The sequence below is a fragment of the Trypanosoma melophagium genome (assembly GCF_022059095.1).
Source record: "Trypanosoma melophagium isolate St. Kilda chromosome Unknown ctg12segment0, whole genome shotgun sequence".
Taxonomy (NCBI): domain Eukaryota; phylum Euglenozoa; class Kinetoplastea; order Trypanosomatida; family Trypanosomatidae; genus Trypanosoma; species Trypanosoma melophagium.
In genome coordinates, this window is record NW_027125138.1 from 240,667 (window position 1) to 268,470 (window position 27,804).

General features: G+C 43.5%; 9 protein-coding genes across 10 annotated transcripts; 2 read left to right on the top strand and 7 right to left on the bottom strand.

Moving 5' to 3' along the window:
- Nucleotides 1–1,017: 1,017 nt before the first annotated feature.
- LSM04_005266 (uncharacterized protein) lies at nt 1,018–1,290 on the bottom strand (the record flags this gene model as incomplete). The annotated part of the gene is made up of 1 exon (XM_067332455.1): nt 1,018–1,290. The coding sequence occupies one exon, from the start codon at nt 1,288–1,290 to the stop codon at nt 1,018–1,020; it is 273 nt and encodes a 90-aa protein (XP_067194353.1).
- A 6,908-nt stretch (nt 1,291–8,198) lies between these two features.
- LSM04_006885 (uncharacterized protein) lies at nt 8,199–9,461 on the top strand (the record flags this gene model as incomplete). Its single annotated transcript, XM_067332466.1, has 2 exons — nt 8,199–9,041; nt 9,456–9,461. The coding sequence occupies 2 exons, from the start codon at nt 8,199–8,201 to the stop codon at nt 9,459–9,461; spliced, it is 849 nt and encodes a 282-aa protein (XP_067194392.1).
- Nucleotides 9,462–11,623: 2,162 nt separating this feature from the next.
- Nucleotides 11,624–11,971, bottom strand: LSM04_006561 (uncharacterized protein; the record flags this gene model as incomplete). The annotated part of the gene is made up of 1 exon (XM_067332477.1): nt 11,624–11,971. The coding sequence occupies one exon, from the start codon at nt 11,969–11,971 to the stop codon at nt 11,624–11,626; it is 348 nt and encodes a 115-aa protein (XP_067194382.1).
- A 152-nt stretch (nt 11,972–12,123) lies between these two features.
- LSM04_002851 (uncharacterized protein) lies at nt 12,124–12,435 on the top strand (the record flags this gene model as incomplete). Its single annotated transcript, XM_067332489.1, has 1 exon — nt 12,124–12,435. The coding sequence occupies one exon, from the start codon at nt 12,124–12,126 to the stop codon at nt 12,433–12,435; it is 312 nt and encodes a 103-aa protein (XP_067194300.1).
- Nucleotides 12,436–12,892: 457 nt separating this feature from the next.
- LSM04_001008 (uncharacterized protein) lies at nt 12,893–13,894 on the bottom strand (the record flags this gene model as incomplete). Its single annotated transcript, XM_067332500.1, has 1 exon — nt 12,893–13,894. The coding sequence occupies one exon, from the start codon at nt 13,892–13,894 to the stop codon at nt 12,893–12,895; it is 1,002 nt and encodes a 333-aa protein (XP_067194261.1).
- A 578-nt stretch (nt 13,895–14,472) lies between these two features.
- Nucleotides 14,473–15,768, bottom strand: LSM04_007944 (Amastin surface glycoprotein; the record flags this gene model as incomplete). Its single annotated transcript, XM_067332511.1, has 1 exon — nt 14,473–15,768. The coding sequence occupies one exon, from the start codon at nt 15,766–15,768 to the stop codon at nt 14,473–14,475; it is 1,296 nt and encodes a 431-aa protein (XP_067194412.1).
- Nucleotides 15,769–15,987: 219 nt separating this feature from the next.
- LSM04_000412 (uncharacterized protein) lies at nt 15,988–17,016 on the bottom strand (the record flags this gene model as incomplete). Its single annotated transcript, XM_067332523.1, has 1 exon — nt 15,988–17,016. The coding sequence occupies one exon, from the start codon at nt 17,014–17,016 to the stop codon at nt 15,988–15,990; it is 1,029 nt and encodes a 342-aa protein (XP_067194240.1).
- Nucleotides 17,017–17,382: 366 nt separating this feature from the next.
- Nucleotides 17,383–19,269, bottom strand: LSM04_004534 (uncharacterized protein; the record flags this gene model as incomplete). Its single annotated transcript, XM_067332534.1, has 1 exon — nt 17,383–19,269. One exon carries the CDS (start codon nt 19,267–19,269, stop codon nt 17,383–17,385), a length of 1,887 nt encoding a protein of 628 aa, XP_067194338.1.
- Nucleotides 19,270–19,642: 373 nt separating this feature from the next.
- Nucleotides 19,643–27,742, bottom strand: LSM04_000521 (uncharacterized protein; the record flags this gene model as incomplete). 2 transcript variants are annotated; one of them, XM_067332546.1, is made up of 1 exon in its annotated part: nt 19,643–27,742. In XM_067332546.1, one exon carries the CDS (start codon nt 27,740–27,742, stop codon nt 19,643–19,645), a length of 8,100 nt encoding a protein of 2,699 aa, XP_067194247.1. The 2 variants fall into 2 exon arrangements, with proteins under 2 accessions (XP_067194247.1, XP_067194246.1); XM_067332545.1 differs by having other exon boundaries at nt 19,643–25,450.
- Nucleotides 27,743–27,804: the final 62 nt, after the last annotated feature.

The following is a 27,804-nucleotide window of genomic DNA, read 5'->3' on the forward strand; positions in this document are numbered from 1 at the left end:
ATCGTAAAGTTTATAATGGAGGGACGCAAATCCTCCCAATTCATAGATCGATTTTGGTCCAGATTAACGATGAGTATGTCGTTTTCCAACGTTAGCATACCATCAAAATGATAGCTTAAATGCTGAGCCGCGGGTGGAGAAAATTCAAGCAAAGTAACCGTAGGCCACTCTGGCACGCAAAATCCAGGAACGCTTGGGTACTGGTCATCCATTTCGTTTCGGAATAAAATTGGGGAATAGTACTTCACATTTTTATTTGCTTTTAAACTTACTTTTTCAAAGAACTTACGGTTGGAAAGGCTGTAAAAATGAAGAGAAATAAAATTTTGTTTATCATGAAACCATAAAATATTTTTGCAATCTGATTAACGTAAGGCTCTATCATTCTTTTCGCTGGCTTTCAGAAAAACCTGGCACTTTCCGATGGGGGCTGCCGAATAAAACCCTTTCACGCTCACTCAGAGCGATGGGGTCGTTCAAAACAGAACCTTTTCTCATGAAAATATAGCATTCTCTCTTTTTAGTGCGGTAAATCCTTCTTGTGCTGAAGCATACGGTTGCGCCACCGCCGGTTTCTAGAGAAGTTCGCAAAGGGAGTGTTCCCCGAAATAAGAAACGTCAGCGAGATTCGTCGCCACCGGAACGTGAGGACCGCGGCAAGGTTCAGTGCGGTATGTGTGTAAGAAGTTCTACGCCAACATGCCTTCACTCGCCATTCACTGCAGAAATTTTCACCATGGCGAAGGCATGCCTGCCAAAGGGGCCGCCGGGCACCTCCGAAGCAAAAAGGCGAAACTAGGAGACCTTGCGGCGTCTATATGCCCCACATTTAACCGCAATTCTCCGGGAGAATCGGGGCTCACTCAACACCGCATGTCGCAACACGGCGCTGCATTCTTTCGAGTTGCCCGCTCTTCATCCATTGCGATTGCACTTTGCGGTGGTCGGTGTTTCTCCAGGAACTGCGCTTCTCTAAACGGTAGGCCCGGTTCCTTTTGGCTGTGGAGTGAAACGACGCTAAACCCCAGACTTCGCGCACAGTAAACCCCAAGCCAAGTTCCCACCCACACCCTGCCGTTTTTTTTTTCCCACCTGCGCGTGTGGCCATTTTCCTTCACGACTAGCCCAAATAACCTTTGCAATAGCGTCAATAACTTCTTGCTCTGAGGAAACTGCCACATTAAATATTTTTCTTCTTGCGGGCCTTTTGGCACATTGCAAATAGGCAAGGGTACTCCAAGTTTTAGGGCATTTCATGGAGAATGTGATATAGTGTTTCCATAGGAGCATAATTTTTTAATGTAGTAGGAGTTGGTTGGGTGGGAAGATAGGACCTTTTTGGTCCACTATTCCGGAAAATGAAGAGTTTCAGTATTGAGAGTGCAGCGTAAACGATCCTGTGCTCCACTTCACTGGGTTTCCTATACCTTATCGCATAATTCACATTTAAGCCGAGCAATAAGGGCAGGCTGATCGTTGTGTTGATTTATACTATCTTCCATCATGGGAGAGTCTACTAAAGAGCGGGGATCTCTTGGTGGTATGGGTGGGATGCGAAAACATTTACGCGGAGTGAGGTTCTGGAGGCAGGCGTTGATACCTTACTTTTTTATATATACACATACCCTTGGTAATGGGATGCTGCCTTATCGTGGTTCCAGGGTTAAGTACTTGAATTTATTTCAGGGAAACCAAAGCACTCAAGAAATTTTCGAGGGAGGTGGTTTCCACAAGAGCCAATCTTTATTTTGAAGGGGGCGCCTTCCAAACAAAAAAAAAATCAAAAATTTATTTTTTTGACACGTTCGTTCTTCGGAATGCTATTCCTTGGGGGCATTTTGACGTCGAAAGGTGCTGCTAAGGTCCATTGCCTCGTATCCTTAGGGGGAAGTCATGGGCTAGCGCATTGCGGTCCTCTGGGGGGTTTGTTGGTTCGTAAGCTAAAAACGTCGTAAAGTGTTGGTACAAAACTTTAATCTGAGAAGGTCCTGAGGCACTTTTCGACGTGCTGTCAGCAGTATCGCTTGTACCAAGTTACTGCTGAGCGAAAGCGTCAAATCCCGGGCAGCGGCGATGATTTACAAGGATGGCGAACTGCTTGGCACCACGCAAAGAGGAGCCGGCCCCCTAGCCTGCAGCTACGCGGCTGAAACCATAGCACTATATGAAGGATTGCGGAAACTACTCACGATACTACTGGCAGAAAACCCAACACCCTGCAGAGTTTCCGTATTCTCAGATTCGCTGTCGCCACTGAAAGCGCCCCAGGCTGGTCCCCTAACTGTTACGGATCCTATGCTCCGTAAACTATGGAACCTGATCCTCCAAGTGCAACGTCGCAAAGCCCGCATTCGACTGCAATTTATTTTCGGCCATTGCGGAGTAGAGAAGAACGAAAAATGCGACGCTGAGGCCAAAAAAGCTGCGGAGCATGCCCAGAGGAATGGTGCCTGGATTCCCGATGTTATTGCCTACGCCAAACGCATACTCAAGGGGAGGAAACGCCTCGTCCTTCTCATAGATGGCAAATCACAGGGAACTGGAACCCCACCAGAGACAACCCAGAACTAACACGAGAAGAAGAAACAGCGTTTGCAAGATTCCGCACAGGAGTCTCGCATCGATATGGGTGGTTGCTGAGAAAAATCCAACCCCATATCTCCCTGGTTGTCGATGGTGCAACCCCCAAGAGGCAAACGACTCAGCCCCACCGAAGCCGCAAGCAACGCAGAGACACCACCCTCTAAGCAAAGCATCCGAGCCAGCAGCATGCACAGAGTGCGGAGCACAATACTCATGCAGGAACGCCGCAGCGCTTCACATGGTTAACGGGCATGGGTTTAAGAAAGCCGATGCGCTTTGGAAACTCAAGTTTCCCCATGCACCACCTCCGCCGGACATACCGCCTGAGCCACCGCCGCCCAGACCAACATCTCCGGTAAATACGTTACCTCGCCAATCAGCAAATGCAGTGAAAAAACATCCCTTGCATGCAATTTATGTCACCGAACCTTCCCCCAGAAAAACGGATTAACTCGCCACCTCAGGCGCATGCACAACGCAGAATGCCCTCCCACTGAAAGAAAGCGCCCAAGAGCAGATGAACCAATAACAGAGGGATCGGCATTTCCATGTGACAAATGTGAAATGGTAGCGCGCTCTAAAACAGGCCTCAAAGCCCACATTAGAACACGCCATCCTGAGGACCCCAGCAAAGACGTACCCGGCACGCAGTTAATTCCACAGCCAGCATCGCTGCGCTGTGAATTTTGCCTAAGGGATTTCGGTAACATAGGAGCTCTATCGTGCCATAAAAAATTTAAACACCCACCTGGAACTCCGATACTGCCGATTACGATACAGGTAACGTTTCCCAGAAATAAGAAACGTCAGCGAGATTCGTCGCCACCGGAACGTGAGGACCGCGGCAAGGTTCAGTGCGGTATGTGTGTAAGAAGTTCTACGCCAACATGCCTTCACTCGCCATTCACTGCAGAAATTTTCACCATGGCGAAGGCATGCCTGCCAAAGGGGCCGCCGGGCACCTCCGAAGCAAAAAGGCGAAACTAGGAGACCTTGCGGCGTCTATATGCCCCACATTTAACCGCAATTCTCCGGGAGAATCGGGGCTCACTCAACACCGCATGTCGCAACACGGCGCTGCATTCTTTCGAGTTGCCCGCTCTTCATCCATTGCGATTGCACTTTGCGGTGGTCGGTGTTTCTCCAGGAACTGCGCTTCTCTAAACGGTAGGCCCGGTTCCTTTTGGCTGTGGAGTGAAACGACGCTAAACCCCAGACTTCGCGCACAGTAAACCCCAAGCCAAGTTCCCACCCACACCCTGCCGTTTTTTTTTCCCACCTGCGCGTGTGGCCATTTTCCTTCACGACTAGCCCAAATAACCTTTGCAATAGCGTCAATAACTTCTTGCTCTGAGGAAACTGCCACATTAAATATTTTTTCTTCTTGCGGGCCTTTTGGCACATTGCAAATAGGCAAGGGTACTCCAAGTTTTAGGGCATTTCATGGAGAATGTGATATAGTGTTTCCATAGGAGCATAATTTTTTAATGTAGTAGGAGTTGGTTGGGTGGGAAGATAGGACCTTTTTGGTCCACTATTCCGGAAAATGAAGAGTTTCAGTATTGAGAGTGCAGCGTAAACGATCCTGTGCTCCACTTCACTGGGTTTCCTATACCTTATCGCATAATTCACATTTAAGCCGAGCAATAAGGGCAGGCTGATCGTTGTGTTGATTTATACTATCTTCCATCATGGGAGAGTCTACTAAAGAGCGGGGATCTCTTGGTGGTATGGGTGGGATGCGAAAACATTTACGCGGAGTGAGGTTCTGGAGGCAGGCGTTGATACCTTACTTTTTTATATATACACATACCCTTGGTAATGGGATGCTGCCTTATCGTGGTTCCAGGGTTAAGTACTTGAATTTATTTCAGGGAAACCAAAGCACTCAAGAAATTTTCGAGGGAGGTGGTTTCCACAAGAGCCAATCTTTATTTTGAAGGGGGCGCCTTCCAAACAAAAAAAAAATCAAAAATTTATTTTTTTGACACGTTCGTTCTTCGGAATGCTATTCCTTGGGGGCATTTTGACGTCGAAAGGTGCTGCTAAGGTCCATTGCCTCGTATCCTTAGGGGGAAGTCATGGGCTAGCGCATTGCGGTCCTCTGGGGGTTTGTTGGTTCGTAAGCTAAAAACGTCGTAAAGTGTTGGTACAAAACTTTAATCTGAGAAGGTCCTGAGGCACTTTTCGACGTGCTGTCAGCAGTATCGCTTGTACCAAGTTACTGCTGAGCGAAAGCGTCAAATCCCGGGCAGCGGCGATGATTTACAAGGATGGCGAACTGCTTGGCACCACGCAAAGAGGAGCCGGCCCCTAGCCTGCAGCTACGCGGCTGAAACCATAGCACTATATGAAGGATTGCGGAAACTACTCACGATACTACTGGCAGAAAACCCAACACCCTGCAGAGTTTCCGTATTCTCAGATTCGCTGTCGCCACTGAAAGCGCCCCAGGCTGGTCCCCTAACTGTTACGGATCCTATGCTCCGTAAACTATGGAACCTGATCCTCCAAGTGCAACGTCGCAAAGCCCGCATTCGACTGCAATTTATTTTCGGCCATTGCGGAGTAGAGAAGAACGAAAAATGCGACGCTGAGGCCAAAAAAGCTGCGGAGCATGCCCAGAGGAATGGTGCCTGGATTCCCGATGTTATTGCCTACGCCAAACGCATACTCAAGGGGGAGGAAACGCCTCGTCCTTCTCATAGATGGCAAATCACAGGGAACTGGAACCCCACCAGAGACAACCCAGAACTAACACGAGAAGAAGAAACAGCGTTTGCAAGATTCCGCACAGGAGTCTCGCATCGATATGGGTGGTTGCTGAGAAAAATCCAACCCCATATCTCCCTGGTTGTCGATGGTGCAACCCCCAAGAGGCAAACGACTCAGCCCCACCGAAGCCGCAAGCAACGCAGAGACACCACCCTCTAAGCAAAGCATCCGAGCCAGCAGCATGCACAGAGTGCGGAGCACAATACTCATGCAGGAACGCCGCAGCGCTTCACATGGTTAACGGGCATGGGTTTAAGAAAGCCGATGCGCTTTGGAAACTCAAGTTTCCCCATGCACCACCTCCGCCGGACATACCGCCTGAGCCACCGCCGCCCAGACCAACATCTCCGGTAAATACGTTACCTCGCCAATCAGCAAATGCAGTGAAAAAACATCCCTTGCATGCAATTTATGTCACCGAACCTTCCCCCAGAAAAACGGATTAACTCGCCACCTCAGGCGCATGCACAACGCAGAATGCCCTCCCACTGAAAGAAAGCGCCCAAGAGCAGATGAACCAATAACAGAGGGATCGGCATTTCCATGTGACAAATGTGAAATGGTAGCGCGCTCTAAAACAGGCCTCAAAGCCCACATTAGAACACGCCATCCTGAGGACCCCAGCAAAGACGTACCCGGCACGCAGTTAATTCCACAGCCAGCATCGCTGCGCTGTGAATTTTGCCTAAGGGATTTCGGTAACATAGGAGCTCTATCGTGCCATAAAAAATTTAAACACCCACCTGGAACTCCGATACTGCCGATTACGATACAGGTAACGTTTCCAAGAAATAAGAAACGTCAGCGAGACTCGTCGCCAGCGGAACGTGAGGACCGCGGCAAGGTTCAGTGCGGTATGTGTGTAAGAAGTTCTACGCCAACATGCCTTCACTCGCCATTCACTGCAGAAATTTTCACCATGGCGAAGGCATGCCTGCCAAAGGGGCCGCCGGGCACCTCCGAAGCAAAAAGGCGAAACTAGGAGACCTTGCGACCCTGATTTGCCCCACATGCAACAGACAATGTATGAGCAAATCAGGCCTCACGCAACACCGCATGTCTCAACACGGGTATCGGCATATTCGCGCGCATACTGGCCAACGCACCGGCTGCGAAGAAACAGCAATGCATCTCTTGAGTTGCACCGCCCTTCGTCCATTGCGAATAAAGTATGCTATAACAGATATCCCTCTCCAGAAACTGTGCTTTTCTAGACAGTTGGCCCAGTTCCTTCTGGCAGTGGAGCGGAACTATGCGATACCGCAGACTTCGCGGTCCAGAACCCCCACGCCTCCTTCCTCCGCCCCTTTGGGGCCAGCGACGAGCTCGATTGTGGAGTCCCTGAAAGGATTAGTCTAAAGAGACATTTATCGCGATCCCCAACAAGCAACAAATAACAGAGATCATTGAGGCCCAATCATTAACTAAAAAACCAAAAATAACAAAAACTAATAACAAAAGGAGAGTGGCCGACGGGCTCTGGGAAAGGATGGTGGGAGTAGAGAATCTCTCGTAGACTGTTTTACTTCGCATGGATTGGTTATAAAAATAAAACAAAACTCGAAAATAACAAAACAAAAATCGAAAAACAAAAACCCAAAATAACAAAATAAATATTACAAGAGCTTGAGGATCCCACAAAACGAAGGGATTTTTCTCTCGAACACCGCTCTCCATAGACAGCAACCTTGGTGCTCTACGGTGAGAAGCTGATAGCCATACCGTTTGGGCAAAACCCATAAAGGCATGAGGAATAAAAAAGTCAAACTTCACCATGGCAGAATCAATGTGATGAGGGAATCAGTCTGGATGTTATTTGCTTCCCAAGAAATGCAAAAGGAGCAAGGATGAACTAATGAAGCGCAACAGCATGTTCTGCAGTGAAAACAAACCAGTGTTGCAGTGCACATCTGATGGTTTAACCCTTGGAATGTGTTCCTCCATTTCTGTGTCTGAAGAATTGTCTCAGGAGTGGCACCGCTGCTTTGAGAGAGTTGTGCTTTGGCCGTGTGTCGTTCACTCTGTGGGATGGGGTTCGATGTTGGAGAAAGATAGGGTGCTGAGGGGTATATATGTGATCGTACCTTCCCCATGTACATTGTGGGGGATGTGTGTATGTTTTTGTTTTTTTGGAGGGCACGGGAAGGAGAAGTTGGAGGCGAGGCGGGTTGTGCAGCACCCCTCTACTCTGCCCCTTGATGGACTCTGCTGCCGTGTGTCTGTTTTGTTATTCGGCACTCTGTCAGTTCCCAGTGCTTCTCCTGCAGTTGGGAGTAAATGCTGAGTGTGGGTGGCAGCAGTGGTTTTCTTGTTGCCGCATCATTGCGGCCAGAGATGCTCTTACTGGTGGAGCATGGATGGGTGACGTGGGATGTGCTTGCTGGTTTTTTTGTGTGAGGGGTTGGTGTGTTCCTTTTTCTTTGGTATTTTCTGCAAAACGAGTGTGTGTGTGTGTGATTTATTTCTAAATGGATGCCCCATTCAATTATTTGCCTTCAGGGTATCCCAGTGGTGCTCGTTACGCTGGGTTCCATGTTTTCCCATGGTTGCATCTTCAGTCCCATTGTTGTTGTCCTGTTTCTCTCTGTGTTTGTGGTGCCCTTCACCCATTTCTCTCTGCCATGTGTGTTAGCTGTGCGTCTCTTACTCTTTTTCTCTTCTTCCTTGTTATCGCAGACCCAAGCAACCCACAGTGAAATTGAATAACAAGTATGCTCGTCCAACTGCGCCGTGTGGTGTACTTGTTGGTACTTCTGCAGTGTTGTTGTTTTTGCGTGACACATGGTAATGGTATTGACCCGGAAAAGCATGACGATGGTGAGTTCAGGAGAGCGGAGAGGATGTTGAAGGGTTGGCTGGGTCAGTCGAAGGAGATGCTTGCAGAGGGTAACGGCTGTCTTAATTTGTTGAGAAAACAAACGGCGTTGTGCGAAAACAGTACTGAGCTTTCAAGGAGGTTGATTGGGATAGTTGGGAATGTCAGGCAGAAGGAAGAGGTCATACGCCAAGAAACAATTAACGATGACAGTAAAGCAAAGAAGTTTCGTGATTTGGTTGCGGGGGTTGAAAAGGCTCTGGCGGACGGCAGAGAGGCAGTTATTGATATGAGTTGGTTTGTCGAGGAAGCAAAGCAAGCAGGTATAGCATGTTTCATCATTCGAGATAACCTGGAAGATGTCCTGAAGAAACTTGGTTACGTCTCGGAATATTATGCAGGGGAGGTTAAAAAACACGGAGAACTTGGAACGGGGGAAAGACAACAGATCGCTGAGGAGGGTCTGAAACTGAACGAGGATTTGAGGCATGTGGTTGACGAGCTCAGCTTTGCAATTAAGCGGAGTCGCAACCCTTGGAACGATGCCAGAAATCGGGTAAAGGAAGCACTGGAAACAATGGAAGCTGTGATTAAGCAAATCAACGCAACAGCGGAAGGGATGCAGGAGCCGGGAGGGAAGCCGGAAGTTAAAAGAGTCAAAGAAGAAGTCAAACGGATCGCGCGAACAGAAAAGAGGACGCTGGAGGGAACAAGGGGGTTAAGTGAGGTGAAACCACGTACGGATGAGGAGTGGGCTAAGATAGGAAAGGGGGAAACGATAGCAAACATTGGGGCGGAAATATCAGAGCACGTCGTTGCGGAGATCAAGCGTAAGTTGGAGGAGGAAAAACAAGCAGTTATCCGGCGTGTTGGGGGGGAAATGACACAAGATGAAGAAAGGAAGAGGGAGCAACAGAGAAAGGCCGCAGAAGAAAAGGCGAGGTTGGCCGAGAATGAAAGGAAAAAAGCCGAGGAAAGGGCCAAACAGGAAGAGGAAAGAAAAACAGCGGAAGAAAAATCGAGAAAGGCCACAGAGGAAGAAAAGGCAGGAAAGGCCAAAGAAGAAGAGACAAAAACGTTGGCAGAAGAAGCCGAGAGAAAGGCTGGGGAGAAAGCGGAACAATTTGCAGTGGAGGCGGTGAATAAGACCAAGGAAAAAAATAAGGATGGCAGCAGCAGTCCTGCATTATTGCACGGTCCCTTGTTGCTTCTTGTTCTGCTGTGTGTGTTGGGTTGCACTCTTGTGTGCTGATTGGTGTTTCCATGACACACGGCTGCACAGTGTTAACCTTTGTTCGACTGGACATGGATGTGCATTGTGGGGTCACTTTTCTTTTTAATGGATCTTGAAATTTTTCTTCTTTCCCAGTGCGATAAATCTCTTGTTTGCTTGTAAATGGATACATCTATTGCATTCCCGTGACGCTCAACAGACGACAAACCATCTTTTTTGTGATGGAGTGTTCTTTTTCTTTGTTCGCATTATTTGGGTTCTGTTTTGCCGTCGTTCACTGCGTGTGTGTGTGTGTGTTCCGTAATGTTACTAACTTTTGCTTTTACCCATGGGAATGGGATAGAATCCCCAATGTGTTTTAATTGCTGTGACTGAAATGTGAATAATGGCAGGAGGTTCAAGACACACAAACACGCACACAGTAATAACCTTCCTTCTCTTTGTGTGTATGTGTGGACTGTCATCATGTGTGTGCATCATTCCCATTGCTCGCCCTGTACGAAAGACACAGACACACCAACTGCAGGGAATTGTGTTCTTGTCTCCTGAACATGTTCGCATGATAGTCACGGCTTTCTTTTCATTTTCTTTGTTTTTATTGTTTGTTTTCCCCCTGTGTGGTGCTGTGTGTGCGTGTCTGTTCTGCTGCATATGGTGGTGTGCTCCTCAAGCCAACCAATAGGCGTGGTGCTTTGTGTTTTCCCGCACCGTGCATCAGTACAGACACGCAGTCCTCTGCAGAACAATTCTTTTATACACTCTTCCCTTCTTTCTTTTTGTGTGTGTTTTCTTTTCATAATTAATTTGCACTGTGTGTGTCTCTTTTGCGTTTCCCCATGCACCTTGTGTGTGTTGGGTTTTGTGTGATAATCTCTTTTTTATTGCTAATTGCAGGCTGCAGGCTATGCAACCAGTGAATACTTGGTCACTATACTTTTACCATATAATAAATACTCGTTATGAACCATAAAGTGGATGTGACTGTCTTCGGGCATCGCAGCCACATTGAGTCATGAATTTCTTTTGGTTTTTCATTTTTGTGCTCTATTATTGTGTCTGCCTCACGCAGTCACTCTCTTTTTTCTTTACCTTTTTATTTTGGTGAAAATATTGGTGGGTTGTGGGTGTTTGAGAGTGCCCTTCCTATGTGTGTGTTGGGGTTTCTCCTCGCACCGCCCACGTAATGAAAACACATTTCTTTGCTCTCGCCTTCTCTCTCTGTTGGTGGTGTCACTCAAAGCATGGCCGCGAGCATATTTCTCTGCCCTTGTGGTGTAGTGTGTTGTGTGGTTTGCTTGAGTGACTGCAGCCTGCGGGGAGGGACTAAGGCTGATCCGCTTCGGCTTCACGTAATGGGTTTGTTTTTCTTTTTGGGGTGCGTATTGATGCAATGGTTTGATTGGTGTGGGTGAATGCTGTTCCAATTGGGAGTGTCAGCCGTGATTGGTGTGTTATTGTGTGCCGTCGATATCCTGTTTTTCTTTTTTTTCCGTTGCTCTCGTGTTTTCTGTTCCTCTCTGCAGGTGTGTGGCTCAGTGTAGGGTTTTAGTGAATGCCTTAGTGCCTCTCTGGCATGGGCATGTGGGTGAGATGGAAACTCTGTGTTGCTGGACCGCGCCGCTGCGGATTCTCGGTGGTTGGTGTGTTTCTGCTGGACGCTGATGTGTTTGCGGTGCGCTAACTGTCGGTGTGGCGATATCCCCTGCCGCGTGTTTGAGGGGCTGGAGTGAAGGTGCGGTTCCTTTGCGTTGTTGTGTGATTGGGGCCGCACATGATTGCACTGTTGGGATTCCCTCTGTTGTGAGTTGCAATCTGGCGAAGTGATGGTGAGGGGCTGGGCGAAGAGAGCATGGAGCCATGTTTGTAGTTTGATTCTGCTCTGACTCTGTGGTGTGTTTGCACTTCTCCTTGTTTATTTCTGTTGTTGTTGATTGGGCTGCAGTTAACGTGTGCGGTTGTTATGGTTGGTGTGCCGTGCCTCCCCGCCACTTTCTCTTTCTCTCTATCACTGTGTGTTTTTGGGAATGTGATGTGAACCATCGAGGCATTTGCATTGACCACAACGTGATTCTCGGACCTCTTTGCGCCAAGCCACCCAACACAGGCACGGGACTGACATGCCACACTTCTTCCCCTCACACACCGTGCCTCCTTTCTTTCCTCTCCTCCACGCAAACTCGCATCCCGTCCTGTTTTGCGCGGCTCAAGCTCAGCGTTCAACTCTTGCATTCGGGGGAAGGGCATTCCAAACGCGAAGGCTCACGGCGGCGTGGGGCACCTATATACAAGCACGCCTGGAGGCTCATCCTGAACGGGATCGCACTCCAAACGCAGTCGCGTTGGCCTGGTCGAAATTCCTGTCCGACGACAGTTGCGGCGCGGCATGCACTCCAAACATGCACGCCACACAGCAACACGCCAACACAAAAACACAACCACTTTTTGCGTCCCTCTCCAAACGAGAGAACGTGCATGGGCTGGCATGAGCGGCATGCTTCGCTTCGGCGGGGCTCGAGGGGCACTTTACGTCCCGAGGCGCTGAACCTTGAGGCCTGAAATATCATGCTCAGGGACTTTGAACTTGAGAGAGATAGAAAGGAGGTGAGAAGGAGAGGGGAAAGGATGAAACCCGGCAACCAGTCTGCACGAGGCGCGAGCCGCTCGTCGTGGGGCTCGTTGTCGGGTTTCGCCCTTTACTTTTTTCCCCGCGACGGTGATGAAGCAGACGACGCTGTGGCCTCGAGATCGCTGGCATCTTGGCGGAAAAGACGGGGCGGCGGCGGAAGAAGATGTGACCCCACCGCCGTCTTGGAAGGAGGGCGATGGCGCAACCCCTTCCTTCCCTTACATTCCCGACACCCGTCTCGCGTCATTGCGCCCGAGCCGTGGGCAGCACACACACAAAACCGTGGGTCAAGGGCATCCGAGAAAACCTCGTCTTGAACATGCAACGCACGCCCCACGTCCCTCCAGGATTGTAGCTGAACACTGGCGATGGGGTGCGCGGCGTGCAAGGGGAACCCCCTAAAGAAGAGAACCGCCTTGCAACGAGGACTGCCACGCACAGAAAACGGCAATTACCACACTTACACTTTCCCTCTTTGGGCGGCGTCTGTGTGCGGGTCCGAACGGGGTTCGGTTTCCCCGCAAGGATAGCGCAGTCCGCGCCGTTCCCGGTCCTCGGCGTCGTTTTTTTCCCTTGCTTTCTCCCCCTCGTCGGGCCGATGGAAAAAAAAAAAAACGAAAAAGAAAAAAAAACATCCGGCCTCCAAAGAAACGGGGCGGGGATCCTTTTTTCGTTGCGACGGCGGGGGAAAAAACAAAATAGAAAAAAAAAAAAGAAACGAGGTTTTTTTGTTTTGGGTTCTGTCGCCTCTCTCTCTCCCTCGCGGGCGGAGGCTGGGGAAAGAAAAGGGCGGGAAGCAAGAGTTTTTTTTCACATTTTTATGAAGTTGAACGGTTTTTTTGTTTCCCATTTCCTTCGTTTACACTTTTCTTTCCTCCGGGGGTCGGCGCCATTCCCAGGTTAGTTCTACACCATCATTGGAGAAAAAATTAATTTCAATAGCAATCTGAAACCGTAATTTTGTTGAATGGTTGGCTGCGTCATCCACTGTAAAGGCATCTAAAGTTTTTTCAACCCTTACAAACGGTAATTGAATTCCATCACGTCGGCGTTCTATTCGTACTTTCATCCTTTCTGTTGCAGCATGAGGGTTATCGCAATCTTCAATTTTTGCTTGAAAACTCTTTTGAGGTTCACCAATATATATTACTTGATGTTCTGCATGAGTATTGTTGTTGTTTTCGTCGTATGGGCGAAATTTAGAAAACTGAGCGTGCAAGAGCTCTACTGGGAAAGCCAAAATTGTTTGTTGTGAGGCAATTATCGCAAGACGAATGGCTTTTGCCACTTCTCTTTTTTTAATACCATCCGAGGAGAATAAACGGTCTCTGAAAGAGTACCAAACAGTAGAAAATAAAGGGAAAATACCCCCATTTTCTAGCGATTTATCAAAACCAAGCAGTCCATGACCACGTTTATCTTTTGGAATATCATCATAAGCATTATCAAGAAGGTTTTGAATCCTATCAAAGGCGATGAACGCGTTATCGTATAGAGTATTTTCGATTAAGAGTGTTTCTCGGGGCACGTCTCGTACAAACTGTGTCCATACACGTGGCCAATCACCCCCATCAAAGATTGGTGGTACTGGTATTAAAGAAACTGCCTCTCCTGGAACAACCGCTGTTGGAAGAATAGCGCCCCCAGGAGGGGCGGGGGTTTCATTGCATTTTTGATAATCAAAACTACACAGCACATCCGCAATAAATTCACTTCGAGATATGATTAAAGTTCCTCGTCTTCCTTCTGCATCTGTTGAAGCCTCAACGAGGGTGGGCAAATTTTCTTGAAGGAGATGGCGAATACATTCTTTGGGTGAAGCTGCAGGCGGGAGAATATACGTAAAGGTATCCTCATCCATAGATGAAAGGTTCAAACTATTGCCTCTTGTTTCTAGTAGGGTGAAAAAGGGGGAAAAAAAAAGAAAAATAAAAAGCAAAGGTCAACCTGCCGTGGGGTTTGGGTTGAGGAGGTTCTATTCGAAAAGAAAGGAGAAAATAAGAGAGATGTTGGAACACAAGTAATCGCTTTTTCTTAATCATACACCGCTAATGGGATCAACCCTTAAAGATGTCACAGAAGAGAATATCCATCACAAATACGAAGAAATTCCACCCACCCACAAAGACAAACAAACAAAAAGGAACCCTCTCAGACCATTAAAAATTTACACCAAAAAAAAGTCACTCCCAAAGCCATACATGGAAGCTAAAAGGAGACGAAAAAAAAAGGAAATACATTGTAATTTAACAAGATAGGGGTTTCTTCCAAGTGTCAATGGAAAAATGGTCAAACATTCATACTTGGGGAATAATTCATAGACCCTGTCTCCATTCCTTAAATATTTTTATCTTTCTCTTTGGAGAAATGTATATAAATGTGCACATCTTTCCTTTACAAAAAATCCCAGAGGGATGAAACAACAACAATGACAGCAGATCAATCTATTAACTCTATAAATATCTCATTCATCGTTCTCATTGGTGTTGTTGTTGGAAAATATCTACATCTAATCGCTTCAGCAACTGTTAAAACACATGTTCCTAGAGTTATAAGGACGAATGCAGTTACGTTAAGAACAAAACCGGTTGTCAAGACATATTTTTTATGGTGGTACGCAATGGTACCGTTGCACCAGTTGCCATAATAAATAGATGTAGCTAAGATCCACTGTACAAGTGTCATAAATATACTTGTATATCCAAGGAATAAAGTCAAAAAAGTAATTTTTCCAAGTTTTTTGCAAAGTAACCATCCTCCTAAAACAGATAAAAAACATGATATTACAGAAAAAATACTAAACGTTTCTGCGGCTCGAAAGTAAGGTACTACATCATGACAGCCAAGATTTCTAATTCCTGTGGAATTGGTAGGGGGATTTCGTTCCCATAGGATCCCATGACGTTCTCGCCATAATAAGACCTCGGTAAAAGTTTTATTAGCGGCATCTTTGTAGTGCCATTGAGGCATTGGAGATGAAACGGTAGAAAATAGAAAAGCGACGAAGGCAAAGGCGGTAAAAGCGAAGGCACCAAAATCAATAGATCGTGCATCAGCTAAGAAAACAGGTTCATTATACACTAATAATCCTGCAATGGTAATTAATGCCCAGGATACGGCGACAAAGGCAAATCCCACATAAGGTTCATAGGCACGGGTTCGATAACTAAGTCCATCTTCACATTCTTTAAAAACCCAAGTGTATACATTTATACCTAGTGAGCATTCAGCTATTACACATATAAAAGTTATCCCAACGCACCAAATGGCAGCTATCCCAACATTTTTCCTTTTTTCACCCCAGATACAATTTGCCAATGCTACAACAGAAGTAATTAACGCAAGCGAAGCTGTGCCAATAGAGATTCCTTGCAATGCCTTTGTACGTAGTCGTATAGGAAGACATGTTATATCTCCCGTATTAGTAACAGTAACCACTTTACTAGATTTAACAGTGGTCTTCCAAAGTCCATAGTTTCCCACCACATCTCCTCCATCAGGTGCTGCGGCATATTGTTCCATGCGGAACCAAGGCGTACCAATAGCCACTGTCAAGAATATAAAAGAAAATAAAACACACGCAAAAACAATTGGTGGACCTATCTTTACTTCACGTAATGGAGGAGGTGCCAGTGGGGGCGGAACAAAGCGTGGGGGTGTTTCATTGAGAGGGGCAGGAGAGTTGTCTCTGTTGTCGTCTCTATTCAACGTTAGAGGTTCAGCTGGCTCTGCCATAGATTTCAACGTCAACTAACTTGGAGTAAACTAAAAATAAAACAGAATAACAAAAAAAATAATTAAGAGAGCATTTTTTTTTTATCAGATACCAGTTCCCAACCCTTTCACAAAAATAAAAATAATATGTTTCTTGGTGCAAAAACAGAATCAAAAAAAAAAAAAAAAACTAACCCACGAAATGTATAGATGTTTTCTTTGTTCTCCCCCTTTTTTCGTTTAACACCGTTTCCTCACTTGCACAATGGATCGTTGCATTTCTCCTACAGTCGCTTTTCGACCAACTTCAGTCACCTCAAGTCCATGCGCTTCAGCACGTCTCTGGAACTCAAGTACCCCACCGTTTGTACCAAAGTAATACTGTTTACTCGCAATATATGCCACTCCATTTTCTGGAGAGAGACAACGTTTTAACATCGCGGCAAGTTTCTCACACGCCTCTTCATCAAATGTGACATCACTCCCTAGTACCACTTTGCAGTGAGCTTCACATGTGTTTTCCTGTCCAGTGCCATTATTAACACGGTCCTGCCACTGTAGAGAACTCCAATCACCAGATACCATATGCACAATAGGAGGTGGTAATAATAATGTATCCGCCTTCCCTGTACCCAATTTCAATGCCGATGCATATCTTAGGAAATTTACACCTATATTCGGTTTTACACAAAGCTCAAGTACTTCCTCATTATAGTCTTGAAAAATCATTCGTCGAGCTCCCAAAATAAGTGCAGCGATACCAGGAAGGCCTTGTCCACAACCAACCTCAGCAACAATGGGTTCACCCAAAGTATTTCCAGTATTCTCTTCACCTGATGCGTTATTACAAAGTATATTATTCGTTAGAAAGAGTTTTTGAAATGTCTCGCGATTAGCAAACATATATTCCACAAGGTAAGGTGCACATGACCACACTTTTAAACCCCCATAGTATCGACCCGGTACGATATCCCGTTCTTCTTTACCATTTTCAGCGGTGAGTTGTGCCACATGTGGTGCACGTTGATACATCAATGGCGGAAATTTTACCTCCCCATCAGAGACAAGTTCCATTTTGTGATTGGGATTATTTGGGTACTGCTCCGCCCACTCAGCTAGCAGCTGCTCAGATAGTGTGAAGACTGAAAATTGCCACAATGGTAATAACACAGTCTCTGTTTCCGTAGTTATGGAAACGTTAGTATTACTGGGCACTACTTCCTCAGTCTCATTATCAGCAAAGGAGAAACGAAATCCTTCAGAGGACATATCCAATTTCTCTTTACTTCCTAGACGGAGTCCCTACTTGTCTTGATAGTGTATTGAAAGTAGGAGTGAAAACAAAACAAAAAAAAAACGCTTTAGATCAGATGCATAGAGGATAACAAGAGGGTAAAAGAGAAAAGTAGTAAAGTAATTTATTATTATTATTATTATATTGTCATGTCAACGTGTTTTTTTTTCAACAACAACAAAAAGAAAATGCAAAGAGTTCACTACAATACTGAATGCACCAAAAATACAGGGGCATTAATTGTGGTAAAATCCCCCCCAAAACTAAAAAAATTGGTACGAGAACGTACATATACATATACAGAGAGAGAGAGAGAATGATAGTGACGATAACAATAAAATCTATGTGTACACCCTACCTAAATGAAAGAATGAACGATGTTTTGCTTGCTGCTTTTCAGCGTACTCATACGAGGTGTATCCCCGACCATTCAGCATGATTTCTAAGCTTTTAGAGTAAACATGATTTACAGATGCACCAGAGTAATACTCGTTAAAGAATCGTGGAGAAATAACGTTCATTACATGCTGATAGCTATTTTGAAAACGTACAAATGGATTAACGTGCTTCTTACGTTCATAATACAAACATCGATCTGTTATTTCCCGCAATGCATCTCCACTACAACCACGCTCTTGACTGTACTGTTTAATAGCATCATAGAAATGTTTTGAGTAGGCGTCTACCTGATTCAAAAGATTAACACCATCCTCAAGTCCCATAGCTAATCCCTGAAGCCAAAAAGGATTACATGTATGAGCTGCATCACCAATAACGACTGCAGAAGGAAGACCTACACTATTAAATAAATTTTCGCAGAAAACAGTTGGATAGGGTGTGGGAATCCGTGTGAAGGAGAAAAATTCACATGTGTCATCATTTTCTCCAAGATCAGGACAAAAATCACGTACAATTTCTTTATCGGAAAGTCGTTCAAGATCACCAGTTGGAGCATACACCATAAGAGCAAAACTATTACTACTACTACTACTACTACTATTACCACTCTTTTTGTCTTCTTCACCTTCTGGTGTTCTTCGTGGGAAGGCGAGGGCTAGGGGAACTTGGTATGGTGAACATACTTCATACTGTACTACAGGGTTTATTCGTTTCTGTAGCCAGCGGTGTATGTGGGAGTGACTGAGTCGTTTACTCTTAAGAAGAAACCATCGCACGGCGAAATCAATATCTGCGGCAAATCCTTCTACATCAATGAGATCACGCAGACGCGAATCCGCCCCTTCTGCAGATACAAGGAGATCATAATTAACTGCCTGACTTTCAAACTTTCTTTCCCACTTAAGAGGATGAAGTGTAAGACTTGTCTCCAAACGACGATCCCACCACCTCTCAAGATCTTTACCTACAGTACCATTATTACTATTATTATTATTATTATTATTATTATTATTATTATTATTATTCGTACTACTACTTTCATGCACATCATCATTCACCCCCTCCTGGGCTTGTTTCTTGTACAAATAACTTTCCTTTATAGGTTTTACAACAAGTTGTTGCTTTAGCGGATACACCGCCTCTACCACATGTTCGTGAAAAAGACGACAGTTTCCAGTAGGTAACGTGTGTACATGCTGCTCCAGGACTTGACGAAGAGTTAATAAATTCACTGAAAGCATCTTGAGAGCGAATGGGTGTAATTCGGTTAATCCACGTGTAAGCCAACTATTGTATGCCCCAGGGTGATCCATTACACCCAATACAGGAACTCCACATTGCTTTAATTCGTTAATGCGAAGACCTGCAGCCTCTAATGCATCCATAGCCCGACGAGTAACAAGGGCATGTTGTAAACCCACATAAGGACCCCAACGAGACCACAATATATTTCTTCCTCCTTCGTCTTTCCTATTATTATTATTATTATTATTATTATCCTGCAAAGATGATAAACTCATACCACCACGTGGTAGTTCTAGCACAGATGGGTACTGCTCAATAACTGTTGTATGCCAACCTCTAAGCGCAAATAACGCCGCAGTGGTCATTCCCACAACTCCAGCACCTGAGATGATCACATTACCCTTGTGGGGTGAAGGTTCATTCACAACAACAGGCTGCCAGTGTTCTCCCTGCAGAGGATAGGCACGATTGCTAATGGGTTGCAGATATAAATCACTGGGAATTTCAGAGGAATCTAAGCGACGTCCTGAACCATCCGTATAGCGGTTTGTGGAGCCAAGCAACCGCCAACATCGTTTCCACATTCACTGAAAACTAATATATATATATATATATATATATAAAGAAAACGAGAGAGAGAGAGAAAAAAAAGAGACGATAGATAGATAAAGAGAGTGAAAAAGAAAAACTCAAAAAATAACAAAACAAAATACAAACATAGGAGAGCGAATTAACAAAGAGTGTATCCATCAAAAGGGGAAAAAAAAGAGGATGTGAAACATAAAATAGCATATGTATAGATAATTAGAGAAACAAAGAGAAGCAAGAATAAATAAAATAAAATAATATTAAAAAATAATAATAATAAACACCAATTCAAGCAATAATTCTTCAAGAGTACCCTTTACCCCTTTCTTTTTTTTTTTTCTCTCTCTCTCTCTCTCATTACGGAGGGTATTAGGAGTTACGGTGTTGATTTCCAGCTTTTGATCGAATTACTAATAATTCCTCTTCAACCTCACCAATACGGCCTCGCTTTTTTAGTGCCGCTGCTACTTCCGCTGCTGCCTGAGGTGAAACCACGCCACTTATACACATTTGCACAAAGGAACGACAAAGAGTCGCGTTTCCTTCTGCAGTGAACATGTAATGCCTAATAGGCTCGCAATGAGTTTCACTTTTAACTCCATCTTGACCATCACAGCACTGAATATAATCCCATATGGCCTTTAATGCCAGTTCCTCATTCCTGGCTAAACGGGCTGCTCGAAGGAGGGATAGAAAAGCATTTACACCTTCTGTACGACGGTATCCTTGTTTCCAATACTCCTCATACATTGATAATGCAACAGAAGGTTCAAATACACAATGACGTAAAATCTCAAGCATATTTCGCTGTGGTAACGGTGGAGATGCTGCGTTTTGAGTTAACTGATGACAGAAGGAAGAGGCAACTTTCCAAGAAAGTAATCCTCCAGCTATCCCAGCACTAGTACTTCTTCCATTTGTATTATTATAATGTGATGATACTCCTCCTTCCATCTTACTCCATAAAGGATCAGTTCGCATACGATGAAGTATTAAATGCGCTAAAAACTGTTGCACTTTAGTGGGATATGTTACTTTTGAAAGCGAATGTTCAAAGAGAGACAACGCGTCTGTCCAGGAAGGAGAATGCTGAATCACAATTTCAGAGTAAAAAGTTGGAATCACAAGTGTTGTATGCGGTGGACCATCTTTTCGTAAAAAAAGTTCCAAAGAAACTTGCCACGGTACTTTTTCTGATAAAATTGAAGTATGTAAAACGTGTAGAGCATTTCGTACATGTCGATGTTTTCCAGTAATACCTTTACTTTTATACCCTTGTTCTTCAGAAAGGGATTGACTAACGTCTTGATCTGAATTCCATAGTAACGCTACAGCCTGTTCCCAAGTTATTATGTTTGATGAAATTATCATCCTTGTATCGGTTTTCTGAGGAATATATGATTTACAATTTCGTTTAGATTCTTCTCTTACAGCTTCCACCAGTTTCAACCAGTGATCATCTGTGAGGAAAAAGAAGAATGACATACGTAGGTTTGCCATTTGAACATCATCTGCACTTTGTACCTTTAATAACATCCCCAATTGTACCAGCGGTTGTAATAGTGAGATACGTTCAAAATTAGATATCGCTCGTTTTCCCCTTATTCGCAGTACATTTTCCGCCCTTAACAAAATCTTTTGTTGAAGCTTTACAAGAAATCGGTAAAGAACTCCTCGTTGCGCTTCACTATTATTATTATTATTATTATTATTATTATTATTATTATTATTATTATTATTATTAATATTAATAGTGTTAGCATCATAATCATAATCCATAACCATGATACCACGTGAGAAGAGCTCTTGTAAGAGTGGCTGTGGTAAAGCCTCCACCAGTGCATTAATCTGCGATTGCAGACTACTGCTCGTACACAGAGAAGCAGCCACCATGGATGGTAATAACCCAATAACCCACAAGAGTGAAGAAATAAACTCATCTTGTTCTTCTTCTTTTTTTCTTTCTTCTTCTTCTTTCCAGCGACACAATCCTGTTTCTAGCGAAGTAAACAAATGTAATGCTAACCAATAAATATCTCTCCACGCACCCATTAAAAGTGCGGATTGCACCAAATGTCCAACTGTGCTTTTCACATTACTTATATACACCTCCTGCAGTGAATGGCACATCTCCTTCACTTCAGATGAGAAGAGAAGAAGTACGGAGGAGGCAACACGCCGCCCACAGAGACCGAGTAGACGTTGTAGAAACTCCTTTTCTTCTTCCTCTTCCTTCTTCTTTTTCTTTTTTTTTTCTTCATAGATAGTGATTTCTTTGCTTGATACCACACAGAGTGTAGTTGTTGTGCAGATGAAACGAAAAAGAAGATTAACCATCGCATCTGTTTTAGCGAGGGCATTCCACACTTTTCCACTTCCATTGCTAATACTACTACTACTACTATTCCTTCTACCATAGTTATAGTAATAATAATAATCATCATCATCATTATTATCCATTAACTGTGGTATCATTAAAAACTGCACCTCACTCCCAAGAAGAGATCGATACCTATCCTTCTGTAATGTGAAAATAGATTTGCCTGTATTATTGTGGAAATCCCCTTCATGCATAAGGACTTCATCATACAATCTGTGAAGAGCAATATATACACCAAAGCCAGGTTTTGATAATTCCATCAGTAATAATAACGAAGAAACCACGAATGAGAGATCATTTTTCCAAAGTTTATTATTCTCTGGTGTTGAGGAATCTCGTAAACCGTACTGGAGCAGTTTTACAATAAAACGTTCAATCATTAAACAACTTAGGGAATTGAATCCTTGTAATGTTTTCATGACATATTTTTCTTGTACCAAAGTACGATTTTGAAGTATCTGCTGAAGAAGAGCAAATACAGATTTCCACACATCAACGTGTGTTTCTTTCTCATTTTCACTTGTTGTGGTATTAAGAAGAACCCCCAACACCTTTTCACCAAGTCGTTCAAGTTTTAATAAATCTACTGACTCATTTGAAAAGATTGAATCCCATAGTGAAAATGTACATGTAACTTGTTCCACAAGTTTATCCATTAAGGAAGTATGAGAATGACTACCATCACTACAAGAACGATTACGTTTCTCTCGTTCCATGAGATGCGTAATAAATTCATCTCTCCATTTACGCGGTATATAAGATTTGTATAATTCCATTACTGCAAAAAATACACCATTTATATCAACATTTGGCGTTTCAGCTCGACGTGCATCCGAAAGTAATTGACACACTTGTTCCCATCCCAATACTTTTCTAAAAGGAAATGCATGTAAGATTCCATCTTTTCTTAAGGGTTTAAACTTCAAAAAGGCAGTAGAGAATTTCTCCTGTATCGCATCCATCCCAGAACTATCATTTGAGGGATTTGCGTTATACGAGTACATCATTTCTGAAAAAATGTATTGCGCTAGGTCTGTATTAGATGTGTATTGCTCCGTTATAGATGTATGACGGAGTAAAATCCACTTAAATGAGGCTCGCATTAATGCAGGACTGTAAAAAGAGAAAGATCTTTTACTACTACTAACTTCAGATACCAGGTGCTGTACAATTACATCTATCACACCTAATTGAGATGCATATAACTGTGATTGAAGTAATAATAATCGCAGTACTTTCTTCTCCAAAATCTTTGGAAAGGCGGAAAGGAGTCTACACATAGTCTCTCGCATACTCACCGCATTTTCTTTCTCTCCTTTTACATCCATTACCGCTAACGCCAGTAGCGCAGATGTACATATCGCCTCATCCACACGAGCAATGGAGCGAATAACAGGAGATGTAGTTAAAAGTCGCACTAATGCCGCTGCTTGACTCTCTTCTAATTTATTCACTATTCCTACGGATACCCAATAGTGTTGCTGTAGGGCTAATATATCAAATACATTCACAAGTGTAGAAGAGGACCATGCGGCTTCTAACGCCTCACGCGATGTGGATTGCACGGCTTCCATGATAGAAGTTAATAATGCACGTGGACATAATGACCATGACATCACTTTATACATCATCTGCGGTAACTCTGCCTGTCCTTCACACAACAGGAGATAAATAAGAGTACAGCCGGCTTCTTGCATAACTTGCAACTGAGACGGTGTAACAACATTCATGTGATCTGTAAAGAGAGATTGTGGGGAGAAACCATTACCAATTGAAGGAAGTTTCTTCCGCATGTAAGTTGTAGACCCTGTTAATGGTATTGTTGGTTTTGTTTTTGTAGTAGTTGTAGTAGTTGTGCACGTAGAAGAGAGAGAATCGATGGAAAAGCGAGTGGAAACTACAACTGTGATATTATGAATCGCCTCCAGTACAAGTGGAAGTATAAATTGTTGTAATGTTTTTCCATGCAAAAAAGCCATGGAATGACACCCCTGCCATGCCTCTAAGGTTGTAATATCATTTACTAATGTGACTGCAGAGTTCTTCCCACTCCCAGTCTTTCTAATTGTTTCTCTTTTTCTCTTGACGATATCAGTATTACTGCTCATAACAATTAACCACCGTTCTATAAGCTGCGGTGTTGTATAGAAAGCAGGTAATAGTGAAACCTGTGAACACAATAACCAGCGATAACGAGCTTGAATACGTTTTAACATACTTTTCCCACACTCAGAAAAAGCAAAGGATGTATACCATACATATAATGTGTAGTTAACATCCCAAATACAGTTTAAAACTTTTTCAATACTTTTGTTAACACCATCGTTTTTTCTTTCTTGTACCATATCACTACTACTCACACAAGTAAAAATTCGTTGTATAAAGGTTTCACAAATATCCATGTATGCTAATACTGAGTTTTCAACTTCTTTTTCCATACCGTTTCCAAGACCTTTACCGTTAAGAGGGCTCATCCCAGCACTCTCTTGACGATGAGCATCTAGTGATATTTTCATAATAAGAAAATGAAATGTACGACGTAACTTATCCAAAACGGCGGCTAAACCCTCTGCAAGTATACTTACACTTCCTAATTCATTCCTAATGGATGTAAACTCACATGTTTGAATTAACTGCAATAGTAACTGTTGTATCAACGGCCAATCACGCAAAACCTCCTCATGCGGACCACTCGTCATACACTGCACTACCACTATCATTGCGGTTAACGTATCTGAACGTACAGAACTCTGCATTTCAGCAAACGTGTTTATATCCATCTGAACAATTCGTGATAAAAGTGGCTGCAGGAGATGCAGAAGGTGTCGCAGTAAACATTTTCTGCGATGACGACTACTCCACACAAAGGCATCTAACAATAATTCCAGTGCGGTCCACATCACACGATTTGCAATAGTGATGGGAGTATCAAATAATGATAAGAGTCTCTCCACACACGATGGAGAGGCTTTCGCTAACAACCAATTTATAATAACACCTTCCACAAATGGTCCTTCTGGACGATCACAACGCCGTACAAAAGCACGTAAGACTCGAAGTGTGGCTTCATTAGCCTGTATTACATAATTACTATGATGATGAGGTACTACTAATAATGGTGTGTGAAGCCAGTGTAGGGAATGCAGGCATTCTTGCCATAATGTCCATCGACTTACATGTGATATACTTATCTGTTGCCATACAGCATGTAATCCGGCTAACACCGCTAATTCAGCTTCACACCGCTGTTGATCCTTCCAATTTCCTGACGTTAATTCTGAAAAAATCCCACCAAGACGTCTATGTAAGGCATAAAAGGCAGCGGTAGGTGGTTCTGTCTGTGTTTGAAGTAATTGTAAAAGCTGCATCGCATCAAATAAGAGAGGTCTCAAAGATACTGAACCACTACTTCCATTATAGAGAGAAATGAGTTCTATGAGAGCTCGAACAGCATCAAGAGGAGAGTACAATAACAGTGCATCATCACCATCACTACTAGTTCTAGTAGCATCAACACTGTTATTATTATTATTATTATTATTATTATTATTATTATTATTATTATTATTATCACCGTCACTATTAGCATCATTTAATCTTCGATGATGTACACTATCTGCCTCGTGCCTAATACCTTCAAGTAATTGCAAAGCCATTGTACTATCAATCCATCCACGTGCAAAGGCGTATTGTATAAGATGTAATGCAGCTGAAGGCTTACGCGATGCACTCCACACAACATAACGAATCGCCACTGCTGTTACGGATGTACAGTTAAAACGCCTGGATTCTATCATTTCATTAGATCCAGTAATTTTAGTTTCATCAGGACGTAATGCCGCCGTTGCTGTCACAGCTGCAGCATACCATCTTGTTTCCTCGTCGTTTATAACAGATGCCATAACAGTCATAGCCGCTTCCCATTGATGATGTTTATATAGTATATGAGAAACAAGAGTTAATACAACGGCATCAGGTTTACGAATAAGTGACACATATGAGAGAGCTGTCTCCCATGTTGACTGAAAACTTTGATTTGTACAGTAACTTGTACCATCAGTCTTCTCACTGGAGGACTCTAATAAACGAAGAAGTGGGGCATAAACAGAGAGAGAGGTTTCAGAAAGATTCTTCTTTTCATGTACACGTAGTTGACGCTTTGCAACATGGAGGAATTGTTCATAGACAAATATAGATAATGCAGAGAGATCTTGAAATGTACTTTGCCGTGATATTGTTGATACTGAAGAATTAGCATATTCTGTATAAAAGTGACGGTGAATAAGTTCAACTTGAATTGCACGAAGCACTACATCATACATTTCTAATGGGATAGACACCAATCGAGTTAATGAACCTTTTTCCCAAAAAGTTTGATGAGTAACCTCACCCATAGTAAAGGATGGATCTCTATCACCATCATTAGGACTATTGTAATAATAATAATAATAATAATAATAATAATAATTATTATTGTTAGTATCCTCTTTTTCATATTCCTCTTCTGATACTACTGAAACTGCCATTGCTTCTTCAAGAAGTCTAATAAGTAATGGGAGATCTCTCTGAGCCATAGCGGCCTGTGCCACTACGAGTTGAGCACGAGGAGACCATACAAGAAATGACAACTCCGCATGTAATTGTAGAATCTTCTTATACTGTTGTGTTCTTCGAAGTACATATAAGGTATCTTCTAATATAGAGAAAATAAGTATTTGATCTACAGTTGTGTGTGATGTAGTTACTTGCTGAAGTAGAGATAAACACATATTCCAATCCCCAAGCTCGCGTGCAGAGTTACTTACAAGCATCATAACCTCCTCACCAAGGGGTAGACTACGTATACAATCACGATAGGTATCTAACACTACTTGATGTTGACCCGCTTCTGCCATCATTAATATAAATAATGCCATTGTACTACTCTCCCGTACACGATGTCGAAAGGAGGAAAACACCATAAGAGCTAATTCCCACATAAAACGTACTTCCCCCGGTTTATTCTCTCTAGAATGAGATACAATAGAAGAAGAAGAAGAAGCATAAGAAGAATAAGTAACAGAAGTTGTAGTTTCTGCTGCACGACGAAGCATAGGACCTCGTTGATCTGTTCGTAATGCCAACAATGGTGTAGGATTTCCCTTCCCACGTATCGCAATAGTGGAATATAATCCAGCCATACGATATGCCTCAAGTAATAATCGAAGGGAAACATCAGAGACTGCCAGATACTCATCACGGGCGTCCTGAAAGTACATTAATGCTTCTTCCCAATGTTTTTGAGAAATCGCAGCGGTCATAAGCCAATCATACGTTTCTGTTGTCGGCTGTAGTGCGCAAACCAAGTCCGTGAGAGTTTTCTCTTCTCCACTATCACTATTACCATCACTAGCAACAGCAAGGCCATTATCATCATACTGAGTCTTTTTCTCACTACGCATAATATGTGTAGAAAGAAGAAGTTTCTCTACAAATGCCTCTACTTGTTCTTTTTGTTGCCAACATTGCTCTCGAACAGTTATACCTAATAACACATTTATGTGTTCAATAGAAGGCAAGACAGCATGATGCTGTACAACATCACTAAAAAGAGAAAATGCCGTATACCATGAACCCATTTGTTTGGGAGAAATCACAGGGGGACTAGAAGGTGTAGATCCTGTTACTTCTACTTCTTCTACAGTTGATTTCTTGAGATCTGATAATGTTCCTTCTGCATTACCTTGTTGATGTTTCGCAAGAGATTGTTGTCGTTTATTTAGTAGTAATACACGTAGAAGTTGCTGTGTTACGTGAGGTGAGGCACTCACTCCTTTTGTTGTTGTTTCTGCCTTTGTTACGATAGGTTTCGTTTTAGATGTATCTTTACCGTATGCCGCAATGCGAAGAAGGGACATGGTTAGAGTATCCCCGTCTGTTTCCTCCTTCTTCTCATTACCCATATTACTATTACTATTACTATTACTGCTGCTGTAATAGTAATAGTTGGTGTTTTTGTTATTATTATTATTATGTCTATATTGCCAATGATGTGAGGAAACACAGAACATTTTATTCATGAAGGATTCACACTTGCCACATCTTCGCATCGGGGTGTATTTACTTTAAATTATTTTTTCGTTTTCTTTTTGTATATTTGTTTATGGGTCAC